Here is a 21,301-nt window from a genome sequence, read left to right on the forward strand (position 1 = left end):
CATAACAAGCAGATTGACCACTGCCACTAAGCTAACACGCTTGACAACCAGAGACATGTGGGAAAAATATTAACATGCCAAATACAACAACCAGCAGACAACTTCCCAACTGCACTGTACTGGCTGGAGGTATTACCCCTCTAAACGGCCCGTATCTCTGCCCCGTTAACCGGCCGATTCCGGGTCCTCACCGTCCCGCAGCTGTCGTTTCACGTCCCCGACATAACGACCAGTGCCCTGGAGTACCTCCATCGCACGGCGGCCCGAAATCAATAACAGCGCCACCCATTGGTCGAGGCACTGACGCCGTTGCTAGGGGAAACTCACCAATTGCGATTCGGAGTTTCCAGCGGGTCCAATGCTCCCGACCAACGGCCAGCAAGATGATCGCAGGAGGTGGCGCCAGAGTAACGGTCCTCCCAACGTTTGCGCCACCCATAGGCCACTGCTCATACTCTGATGAGGAACCTTCCTGGGCCCAATTGGAAGGACAGGGGAGGGAGAGGCATATTGTGCTGAATGGGTTTTGTTAACTTCAGCTGTCTTCTGTCAGCTTCTTGTTCGTTGGTGGTAACCTCATTGCAATAAGATCCCTCCCAGATAGTTCTAGATTTTCTAAGAATTACAAAAAAAAAATCTGGATATTGCTGGGAGCAATTCATTGACAAATCACCAGGGCATTTACAAAAAAAAAGTTTTGTTTTCCTGGAATACTTGTTTATTTATACAAATGTCAAAACAAGTTGAAAGTATTTTTGCGCTAAAAGATCATGTGATTAAATCTGCAGGAATTTGTCCAACTTCAGTTGGCAATGCTATGAGGAAACCATGTGACTACCACACCTAAAATTTGATTAGCTTCAACATGCAGTATTCTGTATCTGGTCCTGGCCGCTCAAGCCCAAAGCACAGATTTAGATCCAGATTCCCAAGTAAAATCTCTCACATGAGCTTCATATCTGTACCCTGCTCAGCCCTCTTCTTTATGCTGCAACTCCAGACTTAATGCTCTCCCAGTCCTGGGCTCCACTGGTTCATATTACATATTTAACAGAATTCTTCATCCTTTTGCAAACAAATGGTGTGATCAGACTGCAGAGAGTACAGGAGAGATTCACACACACGTTGCCAGGAATGGAAAGTTTTATCAATTTAGGAAAGCTTTGTTGGACAGGGTTTGTTGCCTTGGGAGCAGAATAAACTTATGGGAGATTTAATTGAGGAGTTCAGAATTCAGAAACCTAAATCGAGTAGATCGGAACAATATATGCCCCCCAGCAGAGAAATAAGCAGCCTGGGGGCATAGATTTAAAGCAATTAGTAAAATGATTTGAGGGGAGTTGAGAATATTTTTCACCCAGAGAGTGTTGGGGATCTGGAACTCACTGCCTGAAAGTGTATAGGTTGAGGGAAAAACTCTTATTGGCCTTTTTTTAAAATCTGGATTTATACTTGAGGTGGGTCTATGGACCAAAAGTTGAAAGGTTAGATTAGACAGGATAGCAGTTCTTTGATTGCCACAGACCTGATAGATCAAATGACCTCCTTTTGAGTTTTATCTGTAAACTTAAGCTTTTATATGTCATAAAATGAATCCTCACCACTGTTCATCATGTTATCTGAGCTAATTGATGGATTTGCTGCCATCATTCTCCATTCTAGTAGGGATCTACAGGGACTGTTTGATCTCGTGAAGGAAATTGCTGGTAGTCTAACAAGAGACTCCTGTCTTGACAATTTGTAGTTTATTGCATGATAACAATTACTTGTATTATGGACTCCAGTCATTCTGATACCTAGGAAAGGCTCTGGTGTATTGGCTGACAACATGTGCTCCTTCTTTAGAGACACCCAAGCATTGAAATAGTTGTGGGAGAGAGGCTGGCAGTTGGCCTGAAGAACCTCATTGACTGCTTGCTGCTTGGACCTGTTAGGCTAGATCCAGCAGCAATTCTCATGAAGAAATTCTCTGATCTGTTTCCCCCTCAATTGTAGACAGCCAAAGAACAGGAATGTAAATTTTTCTGTAAACTGAAGAGCAGTCCAGGTGAAAGAGGCGTTGGAACCTCATTTCACCATTTTCTAAATTTTAAGATGGCAGCACAGTGGCTCAGTGTGTTCAATTCCTGCCTTATGTGACTGTCTGTGTGGACTTTGCACATTCTCCCCACGTCTGCGTGGGTTTCTTCCCACAATCCAAAGATGTGCAGGTGAAGTGGCCATGCTAAATTGCCATAGTGTTAGGTGCATTAGTCAGGGGTAAAGGTTTTTCATTTTGCTGCTACTGATAACAGCCACAATGGAAGTGTTTTTTGAACTTTTGTGGTCAAAATGGAGGATTCCAGCATTTTGTGAGTATAATAGATAATTTCTGCCTTCTCTGCAGCTTTTCTAGATGAATGCCATAAATAATAAACAATTCTCATTTCCTTAATATCTTTGCTTTCACCTCGCTTTAAAGTAGTTTAAATAATGATTCTGTTCTCTTAACAGCCTTATTGAATGAATGCCTCTCTTAGTTGCTCTACGAAATGAATCCTGTTTTTAATCATTTTACACAGCTGATTGATTCTTGCTCTAAATAATGATCCCTGTTGTTTTGACGCCTTTTCTTCCTCGATGAATCCTGCAGCATGGGGTTTAATTAAATCTTTCCTGACTTACCTGCAGTTTAAGTCATGCCTTTCCCATGGCTTCAATGGTCTCCTCACTTTCTTTTTCCATTAGACTTTATTTGTTCAGGTTTCTAAATTGCTCCTTTAACACTTTAATTGTGGCTTCACAACATTGCAAGGTCTGTGTTTCTGTGGCCCTTGATTTCCCTGACAATAGTTGTGCCTCACGGTCAGCATTCCTTCTCATTTTCATTCTGGATGTGTCACTCTCTGAAGTCCATGTTCCACAGCTTCTTCTGGAATTGGCAGACAATGTCATGATTAATGAAGCTGATCACTGTGTGTGGATCACTTGGGAGTGCCATGCAATTTGGACGCCTGTATTTTATTTCCAGTTTTCGTAGCCCGTAAATTGTGCCATTTAAAACTGCTTGCTTACCAGAGACTTCAAGTTTATTCATGCAGCCTCTGATGCCCATTCACTCTCTAGCTGTACCTCAAATTGGGATGGCTCCTATGGATCAGCAGCAGCCAATGCAACTTGTAACCATCTTGGTGTGATTAAATCTCCAGCTGCACAGAATTCTGAGCTCCCTCTTGTTGTTGAACAACCCTCGCCAGGTCTGAAATACCTTTGACCATCAATTGTCGATTCTGCTTTGTTGTTCATTGCCAGGAGGTTCTCTTCTTGAGATTTCTCAGTTTTTCTAGCTGCTGACCATCTGCACGAGCAATTTCTTAAAACTGGCTTGGAAGGAGTTTTTAAATTTCCTCTGATGTTGTAGGATGCAGCTGAATGGAATCCATGCTGCTGTGACCATGTTATAAGATGAAACCCCACTACTGCTCATCATGTCGTATCATCTTTCTCGTAGGTTTGCTGCCACTATCCTCTTTCCTGGTAGGGATCTACAGGACCTGCTTGGTCTAGTGTTGTCTCAGAAAATCACATGGTAAGCTAATGATAAGAGGCTCATACTGTTTATTGTATGATGTACAAGTTACATCATTGTGATAGATGCTGTTATTGAGTCTCTGAAGAAAACCCCAATTAATGGTCTTACTCCTTCAAGGTCTTAAGTTGTTCTCATATGACATAATCATTGTTGATGGTACTTATGGCATGCTTCAGCATTAACCCTTTCACCTGTATTCCAGGCAATGGGCCTTGTAGTATTATCACTTGACTATTAATCCAGAAATTCAGCTTATGTACTGGGGACCTGGCAGATGGTAGAATTTGAATTCAGTAAAGAATCTGGAATTAAGGATCTAATGGTGACCATGAAACCACTGGTGGTTTGTTAGAAAAACCCATCTGGTTCATTAATGTCCTTTAGAGAAGGAATTCTGCCACCCTCACCCAGTCTGGCTTACATGTAACCCTGAACCTGCAGCAATGTGTTCGACTCTTAACTGCCCTCAGGACAATCAGAGATGGACAATAAACATTGGCCTGGCCAGAGACGCTCATATCCTGTAAGTGAATTAAAAGATGATCAACATTAGTGAACACCAAACATTCAGTGATCATTCAGTTCCTACTCTCCAGATTCGTAAAGAACTTTCATTTATACAGTGTTTTCCACAACCTCAGAACATCCCAAAGCACTTCGCAGCCAATTAAACACTTTTTGAAATGTGGTCTTTCGAGTCAGAAAAAATGCAAGCAATTTGCACACACCAATCAACAATTACCAGATTAGGTGTTTATTTGTGACAGTTCAAAAGAGATTCACTTTGCTGACTCCTAGGATGAGTGGGTTTACTTATTGAGAGCAGCTAAACAGTTTAGGTCTTTCCTGATTAGAGTTTAGAAGAAACTAAAACGTGCAAGATTCTGAGTGGGCTTAGCAGGGTAGATATTGAGAAGATGTTTCCATTAGTGAGGGAATCTGGGGTATGTTACGGAATAAGGCAACTCGTTTATAGATTCATTGTCATATGGGACGGAAACAGACCCTTATCAGACAGCAACTCATCCATGCCAAACAGGTATCCTAAACTGAACTAGTCCCATTTGCTGCCCTTTCCTTCTAAACCTTTCCTATCCATGTACCTGTCCGCGTCTTTTAAATGTTGTAATTATACCTATATTTACCAATTCCTCTTGCAACTTATTCCATAAATGCATGTCCCTCTGTGTGAAACGTTGCCCTTTAGGTCCCTTTTAAATCTTTCCCCTCTCACTATGCCCTTTAGTTTTGGACTCCACGAACTCTTGGAAAAAGACTTGGGCTATTCATCTTATCTATGCCCCTCATGATTTTATAGACTTGTATAAGATCACCCCTCAACCTTCCTTGCTCCAGGGAAAAAAGTCCCAGCCAACACAGGTTCTTCTTATGACTGTTTCTGTACAGGACATCTCTATGATTCTATGACCCAGAACTAATCCTTGTGGCACACTGCTGATGACAGGCCTCCAGTCTTAACTGAGACGTGAAGGAATTTCTTCTCAAGGAGGTTGGTGTACGTCTGGAATTCTCTGCCTCACTTAGTTGTGGATACTCGATCACTGAAAGTATTTGAAGTGGAGGTAGATAGATTTTTGAAATATCAGCGTGTTGACAGCTATGCTGAGTTTCATGAAAGGGGAGTTGAGGCCTGGATGGCCTGCTAAATATGCTCATGTCAGTCAGTTGCCTTGTTGTAATGTCACTTGTAGTAGACTAGTAATCCAGAGACCCAGGTAAAAATGATTTGGGGTTCAATTCCCACCATGGCAACTGGTGCAATTTAAATTCAATTAATAAAACCTGGACTGGAAAGCTAAAAACTAACCAAAGGCCTTCAGTTGCTTTGGTTCTGAGGTTTGGAATTCCACCCACAAACATCTCAGTTTCTCTCTCTCCTCCGACAAAGCACTCCTGAACACTCATCCGTTTTTGATTATCAATTCTAAAATTTCATTACGTGGCTGAGAGCTGGAGTAGAGCGGGATGGAGGCCTGGAGCAGGTCGGATTGGCTGAGAGCGGGAGCAGATCGGAGTGGCTGAGAGCCGGAACAGAGCAGGCTGGAGACCTGGAGCACAGCGGGGATGATTGTCAGACTGGAGTCTGGCATGGGTGGTCAGCAGATTGGACCATGCATGGAAGCCCCTGCACTGAGCTACTATAATGTAATGTTTATCTGGAATTTGTTTATCTAACTGTAATGTTTATCCATTTAACTATGTCTTATTTCTAAGAATCACTGGAAGGTAATGCAATTTTTAGTTTTTAATTCCTCTTTTTGTATGTAAAATTTCATAGAATCCCATTCTGAAAATCATCCCAACCAGACCCATCCTCTTGCCCTATCTCTGTAATCTTGCATTTCCCATGGCAAATCCACCAAACCCTGGACACTACAGGGAAAGTTAGCATGTCAATCCACCTAACTTGCATATCTTTGGACTGTGGGAGGAAACCGGAAATATCCAGAGGGAATCCATGCAGACACGAAGCATGTGCAAACTTCACATTGACAAGTCGCCTGAGGCTGGGATTGAACCTGGGTCCCTGGCACTGTGAGGCAGCAGTGCTAACCACTGAGCTACCCTTCCTAGGTACTTTGCATCTAAGATGGCACCATGAGAGGCATCATTGTAAACTTTTCACTGTACTCCTGTACCTCCGTACACGTGACATTAAAGGATATTGTATTCTATTCTATTCTGTTGATACTCTCTAAGTGTCGAAAAGTGTGGCACTGGAAAAGCACAGCAGGTCATGCAGAATCCAAAGAGCAAAAGAGTGGATGTTTCGGGAATAAGCCCTTCATCAGGAATCTAAGCGTGCAGGAGAAGTAGAAACCCAGTTCCTAGTGCAACAGTGGGGGTTTTATTCTGATTTTCTGGAGAAGTGACATTAACAGGTCAAAGAAAGTTGGCAGTCAGCAAAAGCTGCTGTGTGTCAAAGCGGCAGACTGACACAAACATTCCACTGCAATGTGGTACTGCAATTCACCTCCTCCCAGCTCCAGCATTGAAAAGGGATTAAATGCTGAGTGCAGCCGTCAGTGGAATTTGGAGCAGTGTCGAGACGCAGATTCCAATCTACCAGAGAATCCAATATATACTCAGCTTCACCATGTGTTGTGCCTGGGCAGAACGTTTCAGATAAGCATTCAGTGGACAGATGCTCTGTGTGCATTACTGTAAGTACCAAATAGGATACAGTCCAGCAGCTGGATTATTGTTGAGCATTTAAGTGAAAAAATTAAGCTATAGAATTGATTTAAGAATTTGTAATTCTCAATCATTTACAAATGGCTTGCTTTGTCTTTTTAAAAGTGGCCATGGAGGCCCTTGTTTCCTGATTGTAGACGTTCTAGCCACCTTGCTCAGGGCCTAGAGCAGGAATACAACATTCCATTGGTCCACTTTCTTGCTCTGAGCTCCTCTCTGTCCCTGTGAGGGACCCATTACTTTGGGAAACAGTGATGTGGAGGTGCCGGTGTTAGGACTGGGGTGGACAAAGTTAAAAATCACACAACACCAGGTTATCGTCCAACAGGTTCATTTGGAAGTACAAGCTTTTGGAGCACTGCTCCTTCGTCAGGTAGCTAGTGGGGCAGGATCATGTGACACAGAGTTTATAGTAAAAGATTAACGTGTCATACAACTGATGCAATGTATTGAACGAACATAGATTGCTGTTAAGTCTTAAATCATTTAGAATGGATTGCAGGTTTCGATACATTAATATGTAAATCCCAGAACTTCTTTCAAGTCACATTCCCGAGATAATTTAAGATTTTATAAAAAGAGGTGACATCTCAGCTCAGACAATGCATTAAAGGTGTGAGGCAGATATATTGATGATATTTTTTTCCTCTGCACCCATGGCGAGGAGTCACTGAAACAATAACACAATGATATGAAGTTTCATCCCACCATCATACTTACCATGGACTACTGTTTGGAATCAGTCTCATTCTTAGACACACGCATGTCCATTAAGGATGGGCACCTCAGTACCTCACTCTACCATACACCCACAGATAATCTCACAATGCTCTAGCTTCCACCCTGAACATATTAAAACAGCCATCTCCTATAGACAAGTCCTACGCATACACAGGATCTGTTTGGATGAGAAGGAACACGATGGACACCTGAAGATGCTGAAGGATGCCCTCATAGGAACAGGATGCCATGCCCAACTCATCGATCGCCAGTTCCGATGTGCCACAGCGAGAAACCGTAATGACCTCCTCAGGTGCCAGACACGAGATGCAACCGATAGGGTACCTTTCATTGTCCAGTACTTCCCAGGAGTGGAGAAACTCCACTCAGGGCAGCATGGTGGCTCAGTGGTTAGCACTGCTGCCTCACAGCACCAGGGTCCCAGGTTCAATTCCAGCCTCGGGAAACTGTCTGTGTGGAGTTTGCACGTTCTCCCTGTGTCTGCGTGGGTTTTCTCTAGATGCTCTCGTTTCCTCCCACAGTCCAAAGATGTGCAGGTTAGGTAAATTGGCCATGCTAAATTGCCCATAGTGTTAGATGCATGGGAAATGGGTCTGGGTGGGTTACTCTTTGGAGGGTCGATGTGGACTAGTTGGGCTGAAGGCCCTGTTTCCACACTGTAGGTAATGTAATGTAAAAAACCTGTCATTCTTCTTCACAGCCTGTAACACATTATCGATGAGGATGAGCACCTCACCAAGATCTTCCCTGCACCTCAACTTCTGACCTTTAAACAAGCACCAAACCTTAAACAGACGATTGTTTGTAGCAAACTGCCCAACCTTCAGGACAACATCATCACAACACCATATAACCCTGTCATGGTGACCACGTATCAGAGAGCCGACATGGATACCACCACTACACATGACACAACCCACCATGTACACAGCACGTACTCATGTGACTCGGCCAGTGTTGTCTATCTCATACACTGCAGGCAAGATGCCCGAGACATGGTACATTGGCAACACCAAGCAGATGCTACAACAATGGATGAATGGACATCTGGCAACAATCACCAGATAGGGATGTTCCATCTCAGTGAGGAGACACTTCAGTGATCAGGAACATTTGGCCTTGGATCTTTGGGTGACCATTCTCCAAGGTGGAGTTAGGAATATACAACAATGCAGAATCATTGATCAGAGGCTGATAGCCGGGTTCGGTACCCATGAGGATGGTCTCAACCAGGATGTTAGGTTCATGTCACATTACAGGTAACCGCACTACACGATACACCCACATGCACATACACGCTTACAGATGATCACACTCACGCATACATATGCTCTCTCACGCACTCACACTCATGCGCATACCCTCTCACAGGCATATACTCCGACTCATTCGCGCACACATGCACACTCATACACTCTCCCTCTCGCTCACACACACGCACACACATATAAGTCTATGGGGTGAATTTGCATTTGCAAATACATTCTATTCTGTTCAAAAAGCACTCAATCTGTAGACAGTCAGTCTATGTGACATTTTATAAATTCCTACTTTGGAAATAGAACTGGTCAGACTCAAGGTTGGAATACAAACAGACTCTAATCTCACACCTTTACTGCATTGTCTGAGCTGAGATGTCATCTTTCTTTATAAAACCTTAAGTTATCTCGGGAATGTGACTTGAAAATTCTGGGGTTTATATATTAATGTATCGAAATCTGCAATCCATTCTAAATGATTTAAGACTTAACAGCAATCTAGGTTTGTTCAATACATTGCATCAGTTGTATGACACATTGATCTTTTACTATAAACTTTGTGTCCTATGATCCTGCCCCACTAGCTACCTGATGAAGGAGCAGCACTGCGAAAGAATGTACTTCCAGTTAAACCTGTTGGACTATAACTTGGTGTTGTGTGATTTTTAACTTTGGGAAGCAGGCCATCTAGCGGTGAGTCGAAGATGTTGGTGAGAACGGAACAGTTTTCAGAGCTTGCACACTTTTTCCTCCCCCCAGACTCCCCCAGGAGCTTTCATTGTGTCTCTAAGAATATGCCCAACTTCATGAGGGCAGTAGATTCTCGGAAAGTTAAAGAAAAGGCTGGAAATATTCAGCAGGTTGGGCAGCAGTTGCAAAAGACGTGTATTAAAATAATTTTTTTTAATACAGAATCCCTACAGTGTGGAAGCAGGCCATTCAGCACATCAAGTCTGAAGAGCTTGCCTCCCTATCCCTGCATTTTGCACAGCTAATCCACCTAACCTGAACATCTGGGGAGGAAACCAGAGCACCCAGAGGAAATCCATGCAGGTACAAGGAGAACGTGCAAACTCCACACAGACAATTGTCCGAGGGTGGAATTGAACGCAGATCCCTGACGCTGTGAGACAACAGTGCTAACTACTGAGCCACCATGTCTTTATGCAATTAAATATCCTAGGTGCTTTACAGAAGTGTCAAAAAGCAAATGTAACATTAAATTACATAAGGAGATACTCATTAATGTTCCTTAGAAAAGAAAATCTGCCATCCTCACCTGGAATGGGCTACATTTAACCCTGGATCTACAATAAAAGGGCCTCTCAAAGATCAGAAAGGCAGCCTTTGTGTGGACCCTCAGGAGATGGGGGAATACTAAACGAGTATTTTGCATCAGTGTTTACTGTGGAAAAGGACATGGGACATATAGAATGTAGAGAAATAGATGGTGACATCTTGAAAAATGTCCATATTACAGAGGAGGAAGTGCTGGATGTCTTGAAACACATAAAATTGGATAATCCCCAGGACCTGATCAGGTGTACCCCAGACGTCTGTGGGAAGCTCGGGAAACGATTACTGGGCCCCTTGCTGAGATATTTGGAAAATCGATAGTCACAAGTGAGGTGCCGGAAGACTGGAGGTCGGCTAATGTGGTGCCACTGTTTAAGAAGGGTGGTAAGGACAATCCAGGGAACTATAGACCAGTGAGCCTGACATCAGTGGTGGGCACGTTGTTGGAGGGAATCCTGAGGGACAGGATGTACATGTGTTTGGAAAGGCAAGGACTGATTAGGGATAGTCAACATGGCTTTGTGCGTGGGAAATCATGTCTCACAAACTTGAGTTTTTTGAAGAAGTAACAAAGAGGATTGGTGAGGGCAGAGCGGTAGACGTAATCTATATGGACTATAGTAAGGTTTTTGACAAGATTCCCCATGGGAGACTGGTTAGCAAGGTTAGAGCTCATGGAATACAGGGAGAACTAGCCATTTGGATACAGACTGGCTCAAAGGTAGAAGACAGAGAATTGTTTTTCAGACTGGAGGCCTGTGACCAGTGGAGTGCCACAAGGATCAGTGCTGGGTCCACTGCTTTTCATCATTGATATAAATAATTTGGATGTGAGCAAAAGAGATATAGTTTGTAAGTTGCAGATGACACCAAAATTGGAGGTGTAGTGGACAGCGAAGATTACAAAAGGGATCTTGATCAGATGGGCCAATGGGTTGAAAAGTGGCAGATGGAGTTTAATTCAGATAAATGTGAGGTGCTGCATTTTGGGAAAGCAAATCTTAGCAGGACTTATAGACTTAATGGTAAGGTCCTAGGGAGTGTTGCTGAACAAAGAGATGTTGGAGTGCAGGTTTATAGCTCTTTGAAAGTGGAGTCACAGGTAGATAGGATAGTGAAGAAGGTGTTTGGTATGCTTCCCTTTATTGGTCAGAGTATTGAGTACAGGAGTTGGGAGGTCATGTTGTGGCTGTACAGGACATTGGTTAGGCCACTTTTGGAATACTGCATGCAATTCTGGTCTCCTACCTATAGGAAAAATGTTGTGAAACTTGAAAGGGTTCAAAAAAGATTTACACGGATATTGCCAGGGTTGGAGAATGTGAGCTATAGGGAGAGGCTGAACAGGCTGGGGCTGTTTTCCCTCGAGCATTAGATGCTAAGGGGTGACCTTATAGAGGTTTATAAAATCATGAGGGGCATGGATAGGATAAATAGACAAAGTCTTTTCCCTGGGGTGGGGGAGTCCAGAACTAGAGGACATAGGTTTATGGTGTGAGGGGAAAGATATAAAAGAGATCTAAGGGGCAACTTTTTCACGCAGAGGGTGGTATGTGTATGGAATGAGCTGCTAGAAGAAGTGATAGAAGCTAGTACAATTGCAACATTTAAAAGTCATTTGGATGGGTATATGAATAGGAAGGGTTTGGAGGGATATGGGCTGGGTGCTGGCAGGTGGGAATGGATTGGTTTGGGAAATCTGGTTGGCATGGATGGGTTGGACCAAAGGCTCTGTTCTGTGCTGTACATCTCTATGACTCTATGACTTGAGGACAGCCATCTGAAATGGCAGAGCAAACCACCCAGTTCAAAGACAATTAGCTGTGGGCAACAAATGCATCCCATGAATAAATTTAAAAGATGAAATCACAGCAGATGCCTAAATACTTTGCCCCAAAGGTGAATTTAAAGAACATCTGAAGGGAGAAGAGGTCGGGAGGCAGAGAAGTATAAGGAGGGATTCCCAGAGCTTATGTCCTGGGCAGCTGCAGATACCACCATGAATGGTAGATCAACTGAAATGGGAAATGCCCAAGAGAATTAGAGGAGGAGGAATAAGCCATACCATCAAGGCTGCTCCATCGGGTGGCACAGTGGTTAGCACTGCTGCCTCACAGCGCCAGAGACCCGGGTTCATTTCCCGCCTCAGGCGACTGACTGTGTGGAATTTGCATGTTCTCCCCGTGTCTGAGGCTGCTCCGGTTTCCTCCCACAGTCCAAAGATGTGCAGGTCAGGTGAATTGACCATGCTAAATTGCCCGTAGTGTTAGGTAAGGGGTACATGTAGGGGTATGGGTGGGTTGCGCTTCGGTGGGGCGGTGTGGACTGGTTGGGCCGAAGGGCCTGTTTCCACACTGTAAGTAATCTAATCTAATCTAATCATTCACAACAATCCTGACAGATCTTCAGCCCAGGTCCACGTTCGTGCTCAATCTCTTATCCCTTAGTCCCCTTAGCAACAAATATCTGTTCATTTCCACCTTAAATATACTAAACAAAGGAGTACTTGCAACCCCAGATTCACAGCCCTTCATGTGAGGAATTTCTTCCTCACGTGAGGAATTTCTTCCTCAGCTCAAACCTAAATGACGAGTCTATTATCTTGAGACTGTGCCCTTACACTCTGGTTTCCCCAACCTAGGGGAAACACCATCTCGAATATTTGTCCTGTCAAACCCCTTTAGAATTTTGAATGTTTCAATGAAACCATCTTTACCTCTTCTGAACTCCAGAGAGCATGTTTCAAAAGCACAACACAGTAGTGTTTTCAACAGGAGTTTATTGAAGTGAAGCTTTAGGTGTGTGCCTGTAGGGTGTGTGCTGCAAGGTAGAGATCACATTTGTCAGGATTTTCAGCCACTAACTCTCCAATGGCCATCTGTACCTGTGGTTAATCTTCCCTTTAGCCAGAGACTTGTGTGCAGAATGATTCAGTTGTTTGCAGTGAGAACCCTGGTCTCTCCGTATTGGACATGCCTTCCCACTTTGCATGATGCCTTCTGCATTATTCACATCCCATTGTTTGTCTCTGACTGTTCTGCCCTGTGTGTCTGGATTTTCTGTCAGTATAACACTTGGTTTCTTCTGCATTAATCTGCTCTAGCTGTAGATTGACAACCTTGGAATTCTGAACAGGTTAATTGCTCATCTGGATGTAAGTTTACCTTCTCTCAGTTGGTGTTTATGCTTTTACATTCATTATTCCTAACACAAACCTGTGTCTAATTAGTTCATCCTTTCATTGCAAGCTGAGTTAATGATATTATGTACCGATCATTGGATTCTTTTCCAATGTGTTCAGTAGTATTGAATACATACTGTTCATATGTAACATTTGCTATGGGGCTCAAAGTGTGCCTTCAAAGCTTTTACAATTTCTGCATCTTCTTTTTCAGTTCCTCAGATGGATTTAGAGTGGAAAATAATTTGAAACAGTCTCTCCCTGCCAGTGATAAAAGTATACAAGATTTGTACTTGTTCTGGTTTGTTCAAACAAACCACAGCTGTTACATAATTCTGCCATTGTTCATGGAAGAACTCCCAGTTTTCCCAGTAATTTGAGCAGGAGATGGTCGGGGGAAAGCTGCAGCTATTTTCTCTTAAGCAGTATCTTCACTGTGGTTTTTGTGTTTTTTAGTGTTATTGACCAGACCTACCCGCTGAAAATATATTAAGAATTGAAAATGTATTACCCTCAAGGTAAGTGTAAGGCATTGCACTCCCGATGTAATTTGATTTGTCAAACTGCTTGACTTTATGTAAAAGACATTTCATTTTTACACTACAATTGAAATATAGACAAAATAAAAATAAAAGAATTGCCTTAACTGAAACTCTATCAAAATGCCCAAGAGAATTAGAGGAGGAGGAATAAGCCATACCATCAAGACTGCTCCATCGGGTGGCACAGTGGTTAGCACTGCTGCCTCACAGCGCCAGAGACCCGGGTAACATCCTATAAGCACACCGTTGGCAAAGGCAAATACAGTAAAATTGATTGTCCGATGTTACCAAATTGGAACAGTTAATTAGTAGTAGTTAATATATATTATTTTGTTAGGCATTTTGATAGATTTCAGTTAAGGCAATTCTTTTATTTTTATTTTGTCTATATTTCAATTGTGAAGAAGGGCTTATGCCTGAAACGTCAATTCTCCTGTTCCCTGGATGCTACCTGACCTGCTGCGTTGTTCCAGCAACACATTTTCAGCTCTAGATTGTCTCACATGCAATTCTAGCAGCAGGAAGAGAACCCCAGATATTGGCTGCAACAGACAGAAGCACCTCTTTCTCAATCTTCTTTCATTAAAAAAAACTGGACACAAAACACCTCTTAAATCCATAGTATCATCACTGTCCCCAGGAGGAGTTTATTGAAGTGATACTTGAATTGTCTGTCTGTACGGTGTGTGCCACATGGAAGGAGTCACATGACTAAGTCAGTCTAGGACAGACATTTGTACATAAATATATTTCAATCTAAACAGTGTATAGATCCAATGTATTCAAAAAGTCAATGTAGAACAACATTCTTATCCCAGGAACTAATTTTCTGAACCTTTGCAGTACCACCTCCAAAATAAGTATACCCAAGGAACACATTTTTCAACTATATACATTTCATAGTTACTCTTTAGATGCCGGCATTGCTGGAAAGCCCTGGATTTACTGCCTTTCCTTTTTTGCCCTTGGGAAGGTGGTGATGGTCATGACTCTACTTCCTGAACCATTGAAGGCCATTTGGAGTTCCAGGGTTTTTAATCCAACAAAAATGCAGCAACAGCAATATAGTTCCAAGAAAGGAGGTGACTTGGACATGAAGTTTATCATATTGAACGCATATTGAAAATGTGATTTGTCTAATCACACTTTTTTTGTTATTTGCCCTGTCCTAAAACAGGCACATGCCTTTTTGTTACATATTTGGCTGCCCATCATTTTGTAATACATCTTCTCCCAAAGCCCCACAGTGAATAAAACCCACAATAATTTACAAGCTTTCTCGAAGTTGATGTTATTTGTGTGGATAAACTTGTTTCAGCAAACAGCAATGTCTATCTGTGTCAACATTGACCAAACATTAGGTATTTGAATCATATTACAGAAAGTGAGATCAACTACAAATTCATTTTACAATGTCATGAAGGGAAGCCATTCGGCTTCTCAAGCTTGTTTCACCATTTAGTCAGATCATGCTTGAGCTGCACTTCAACTTCATTCACCTAATTTTGTTTCAAATCACTTGATAGATATCTTTACACAACAAATTTCTATTAACTTCAATCCCAAAATATCCAACACCAACAGCAAACCTCTTTATCATTTTAAATACTTCAACTCAATTACTTGTCAACTTTCTGCTCTTTTAAACAAAACTTCAACAGGTTCGACAGTCCCTGCTGGGGCACTCTAACAAAAACAAAATCAAATCGTTAACAAAAACCTGCAGAACTGCAACAGCAACTGAACTAGAATGGCAGCCATCCTCGATCTCAAGAAACTGCCGAAGAAAAAGGGACTTGGATTAGCACTTTTCTTTATGATGCCACTGTTTTAAAAGGGGAGGTAGACAAAAGGTAGGGAGTTATGTACCAGTTAGCATAACTTCTGTAGTGGGGAAAATGCTTGTGTGTTTTTTTTACTTCAAAAATATACTTTATTCATAAAATTATTTGGATCTCTTTACAATTGGTCATGCCATTCTTGTGCACAATTACATCTCTTTACATACAGACATCAAGATTTATATTTTCCCATATACAAGTCTGTACATTTTACTATCCAGCTCTTCTGCTGAGGCGTCAGCAGAGCCCAAATGACTGGGTGGGCCCCCTGTTCTTCTTTAGGCAGGCAGATGTTACACGGTGGTCTTTCCCCACCGCGCCTTGGCGGCAGCTGCCCCAAGCTTCAGCGCGTCCCTCAACACGTAGTCCTGGACCTTGGAATGTGCCAGTCTGCAACACTCAGTCGGGGTCAACTCCTTCAGCTGGAAGATCAACAGGTTTCGGACCGCCCAGAGAGCGTCCTTCACCGAGTTGATGATCCTCCAGGCACAGTTGATGAAAATGCTTGTGTTTATTATCAAGGAAGAAATTGCAAAGCACCTAGATAGAAATTGTCCCTTTGGGTAGACTCAGCATGGGTTCATGAAGGGCAGGTCATCTTTAACTAACCTTTTGGAATTCTATGAAAACATTACGAACATGGTGGACAACTGGGACCCAGTAGGTGTGGTCTATCTAGAATTCCAAAAGGCATTCAACAAGGTGCCCAACAAAAGGCTGCTGCATAAGATAAAGATGCAAGGTGTTACTGGCAATATATTAGCATGGATAGAGAATTGGTTAACCAACAGAAAGCAAAGAGTGGGAATAAATGAGTGCTATTCTGGTTGGCAGTCAGTGACTAGTGATGTGCCTCACGGATCAGTGTTGGGACCGCAATTATTCACAATTTATATAGATGATTTGGGGGTGGGGACCACGTGTAGTGTGTCAAAGTTTGCAAATTACACTAAGATGAGTGGTACAGCAACGTATGCGGAGGACTGTGAAACTTTGCAATGGGGTGTAGATAGTTTAAGTGAATGGGCAAAGGTCTTGCAGGTGGAGTACAATGTTAATAAATGGGAAGTCATCCATTTTGGTAGAAATAACAGTGAAAAGGACTATTACTTGAGTGATAAGAAACTGCAGAACACTGCTGTGCAGAGGAACCTGGGTGTTTTGTGCATGAATCACAGAAGGTTGGTTTGCACGTCCAACAGGTAATTAAGAAGGCAAATGGAATTTTGTCTTGCATTGCTGAAGGGATTGAATTTAAAAGCTGAGAAATTATGTTGTAGCTATATAGGGTGCTGGTGAGGCCACACCTGGTTTCCTTACTTCAGAAAGGATGTACTGGCACTAGAAGGGGTGCAGATGGGTTTAACTAGGTTGTTTCCAGTGTTAAGGGGTTGGCTCATGAGGACAGACTGAGTAGACAGGGATTATATTTATTGGAATTTAGAAGAATGAGGGGGGATCTTATAGAAACATATAAAATTATGAAAGGAATATATAAAATAGAAGTAGAAAGGATGATTCCACTGGCGGGTGAAGCTAGGTCAAGAGAGCATAGTCTCAAAATTAGGGGGAGCAGATTTAGAACTGAATTGAGAAGGAACTTCTTTGTGCGTGGGAAATCATGTCTCACAAACTTGATTGAGTTTTTTGAAGAAGTAACAAAGAAGATTGATGAGGGCAGGGCAGTAGATGTGATCTATATGGATTTCAGTAAGGCGTTCGACAAGGTTCCCCATGGGAGACTGATTAGCAAGGTTAGATCTCATGGAATACATGGAGAACTAGCCATTTGGATACAGAACTGGCTCAAAGGTAGAAGACACAGGGTGGTGGTGGAGGGTTGTTTTTCAGACTGGAGGCCTGTGCCCAGTGGAGTGCCACAAGGATCGGTGCTGGGTCCTCTACTTTTTGTCATTTACATAAATGATTTGGATGCGAGCGTAAGAGGTACAGTTAGTAAGTTTGCAGATGACACCAAAATTGGAGGTGTAGTGGACTGTGAAGAGGGTTACCTCAGATTACAACAGGATCTTGACCAGATGGGCCAATGGGCTGAGAAGTGGGAGATGGAGTTTAATTCAGATAAATGCAAGGTGCTGCATTTTGGGAAAGCAAATCTTAGCAGGACTTATAAACTTAATGGTAAGGTCCTAGGGAGTGTTGCTGAACAAAGAGACCTTGGAGTGCAGTTCATAGCTCCTTGAAAGTGGAGTCGCAGGTATATAGGATAGTGAAGAAGGCGTTTGATATGCTTTCCTTTGTTGGTCAGAGTACTGAGTACAGGAGTTGGGTGGTCATGTTGCGGCTGTACAGGACATTAGTTAGGCCACTGTTGGAATATTGCATGCAATTCTGGTCTCCTTCCTATCAGAAAGATGTTGTGAAACTTGAAAGGGTTCAGAAAAGATTTACAAGGATGTTGCCAGGGTTGGAGGATCTGAGCTACATGGAGAGACTGAACAGGCTGGGTCTGTTTTCTCTGGAGCATCAGAGGCTGAGGGGTGACCTTATAGAGGTTTACAAAATTATGAGGGGCATAGATAGGATAAATAGACAAAGTCTTTTCCCTGGGGTCGGGGAGTCCAGAACTAGGGGGCATAGGTTTAGGGTGAGAGGGGAAAAGATATAAAAGAGACCTAAGGGGCAACGTTTTCACGCAGAGGGTGTTATGTGTATGGAATGAGATGCCAGAGAATGTGGTGGAGGCTAGTACAATTGCAACATTTGAGGCATTTGTATGGGTATATGAATAGGAAGGGTTTGGAGGGATATGGGCCGGGTGCTTGCAGGTGGGACTAGATTGGGTTGGGATATCTGGTCGGCATGGACGGGTTGCACCGAAGGGTCTGTTTCCATGCTGTACATCTCTATGACTCTATGACACACAGGGTTGTGAATCTATGGAATCTCCTGCCCAGTGAAGTGGTTGAGGCTTCCTCAGTAAATGTTTTTAAAGCTAAGGTAGATAATTTTTTGAACAGCAGAGTAATTAAGGGTGACAGCGAGATGGTGGGTAAGTGGAGCTGAGGCTACGAGAAGATCAGCCATTAACTTATTGAATGGCAGAGCAGGCTTGAAGGGCCAGGTGGCCTACTTCAGCTCCTTGTTCTTACATTCTTATATTTATAAATGTCAACTTTGGCGGGTGAGGCACAATTTCAAGTTCGAAGATGCCACAAAACTTTGACACATAATGAACTGTGTTGAGGACAGTGCTAAACTCCGTTAGAGCAGTCATACAACAGGCTGGTGGAATGTTTGGATATTGGCATTTGAAATTTAATTTTGCCAAGTGTGAAGGGGGATATTTTGCAATGAAGAGCAAAGAAATTCAATACAAAAGGAATAATTCCACAGGGAATATTGGAACAAGGGATAAGTGCACAAATTGTCAAGCTGGCATGACAATCTGTGTAACAAAAACAAAGTTGTTGGAAAAGCTCAACAGGTCTGGCAGCCATTTATAAAGAGAAATCAAGGTTAACGATTTGGGTCCAGTGACCCTTCCTCAGAACTGGAACAGAAATAATAACTTTGATTTATCTTCACAGATGCTGCAAGACTTGCTGAGCTTTTCCAGCAGCTTCTATTTTGTTTCTGATTTACAGCATCCACAGTTCTTTTGGTTTTTATTGACAATTTTAGTAAGTGGTTAAAAAGGCATGAGAGAGCCTGGACTTTATAGAGATCAAGTACAAAAACAATGAGTCTGTGATAAACTTTGGTGAAGAATATAAAAACTGTTCTTCTTGGAGAAGGTTAACAGAGGTGTTCAAAAATTAAAGGTCAAGGCAAACAGAGTCCTAAACCAGAGGGGTACGTTTTAAGGTAATTGGCAAAAATAACCATTGGAAAATGAGAGGATTTTTAAAAATGAAATGAGCAAATAGGATTTGCATTGCAGTGATTGAGAGTGTGATTATTTCAAAATTTAAATGGTTGTTTCAAAAGGGGAACCTGAAAAGAAAAAGTGTGGGGAGCTACAGAGAAAAGTACAATGATCTCCTTTCGTTCTAGCCACTCTAATGCTATGATACAAAAACAGAAACTGTTGGACAATCTCAGCAGATCTGGCAGCATCTGTGCCAACATTAACTGATTTCTCTCCACTGATACTGTTAGACATACTAACATCTTCCAGCAATTTCTGTTTTGTTTTAATCAGGTTTCCAGCATCCGTAGTTCTTTATTTTTGTCTAATGCTACAATGGATGGGTTTGTATCCTTGGCAATGATGAAGAGCCAGAGGTGACATAGTGAACAACATGCAGCCTCTTGAATCCTTTTGGATTGACAAGTGCAGAACATGTGGCAACGTCAAGGGCACGGCGCAGAGCGCCGCACAATCGATGTTTGCTGGTGCCGGCTGGTGGGGTCTGTGAGGGAGCGGGAACGAGGCCGTAGTGACGTGTAGCGTTGAGGAGTGGAGGCCGCTGGAAGCGAGTAGCTGCTCAGGTGAGAGTGATGGGCCTCGGGGAAAGTCAACACAGGCACCGGCAGACGCTGCTTTATCCTGACCGTACGACGGAACACGCCGTAACTGTAACGGTTGCGTTTTGTCGCCTTTTCTCCTGACCCTTGGCCTCCTGCGGCGCTTTCTCTGCCTCAGGGAGACGTCGCGGCCTTAGCGGGAGGGGAGGGGGGGGGGGAAGATAATGGAGACAGCGGAAGTTGCCGACGGGTTCGCAGCGCATGCCGGGAATTGTAGTTTGCCGATTTTCTTGGAGATGTCCCTAGATTAACCGGAGCGAGCTAATGGACTACAAATCCTAGCCTGCACCAGTGAAGTTGCATATTTCCTTCCTTTGACACATCAACCGGCCAGCATTTATCAATGAAAGTTGACCCTTTAAATTGTAGCTCGTTCTTATTTCGTCTTCGGTCTCAGTTGTATCTATTTTAAGAACATCCTGGTGTGGGAAAAGGACGGGCAACGTTCCCGTGTGGTTCATCATGGGGGTTGTAATTCCTGATTCGCAAACTTTGATGGAAGGAGTGGGAGGGAAGACTGCATTTCCCAGCATGTCTTTCGGGGCCAGCCCCTGCCAGGCTCATCTCTTCTGTCTGTCAAACAAATTGCTTTCGAATAGTGTCTTAACAGAATTGAAACTCTCTCGTTCCCAGAGGTAAAGGCCTCAGACTAAGGCCATGATTGGTAGTTTACAGATGTGAGATGTCTTAGGTCTTGGTTTCAGTTTCATAGCCAAATCTAGTATAAGTTTGCTGTTTGAGGAAATGTGGTATAAATATAAAATCAATTTAATGTGCCACAGTGTGTTATTTTAGTCATCTTGGTTTTGTGGAGTGTTTCATATTAGTGCTCTGCCATGGATTGGCCCAAGATTTTGAGCAGTGGACAAGGTGTCAACTCCAACCTTTCCTCACTCAGTCTCATTTGACCTCACTAGCTCTTCAGTAATCAATTCAGGGTTGATATATATGGAATAATTTATATATAAATAGATGTTGTGATCTTAAGGAAAATATAAATTTTCCTCCGTGTATTCTGGCTTGCTGTCTGAGTTTTTATACTTTGTGCAGGGAAAGGGCAGTTTTTGTTGTGTAGAGCCCTGTGAATACTCAGTATGTTTTAATCCTACCTTATTTCTGTATTTATTGACATGAAATTGTAGAAAGCAGCCTGAGTGCATTTG

General features: G+C 42.8%; 2 protein-coding genes across 6 annotated transcripts in view; one reads left to right on the plus strand and one right to left on the minus strand.

Annotated features, from left to right (window-relative positions):
• LOC122540113 (MORN repeat-containing protein 1-like) overlaps nt 1-252 on the minus strand; it is a 202,549-nt gene extending 202,297 nt beyond the window's left edge. For all 4 annotated transcript variants that reach the window (XM_087980384.1, XM_087980385.1, XM_087980386.1 and 1 more), the window contains exon 1: nt 192-252. In XM_087980384.1, the coding sequence (XP_087836510.1) occupies nt 192-252 (61 nt within the window). The remainder of the gene's footprint in view (nt 1-191) is intronic.
• A 6,452-nt stretch (nt 253-6,704) lies between these two features.
• Nucleotides 6,705-21,301, plus strand: part of rer1 (retention in endoplasmic reticulum sorting receptor 1) — a 46,267-nt gene continuing 31,670 nt past the window's right edge. Inside the window, exons 1-2 of one of the 2 annotated variants that reach the window (XM_087980393.1) lie at nt 6,705-6,756; nt 13,721-13,782. The gene's annotated coding sequence lies outside the window, so the exon portion shown is untranslated. Of the gene's footprint in view, nt 6,757-13,720; nt 13,783-20,043; nt 20,103-21,301 lie in introns of those variants that run through there. The other variant, XM_043676020.2, reaches the window with a different exon arrangement.

The sequence above is a fragment of the Chiloscyllium plagiosum genome, unplaced genomic scaffold (assembly GCF_037043375.1).
Source record: "Chiloscyllium plagiosum isolate Xiang-an unplaced genomic scaffold, Cpla_swu_hap1 HiC_scaffold_37, whole genome shotgun sequence".
In the NCBI taxonomy this organism is placed as follows: Eukaryota; Metazoa; Chordata; class Chondrichthyes; order Orectolobiformes; family Hemiscylliidae; genus Chiloscyllium; species Chiloscyllium plagiosum.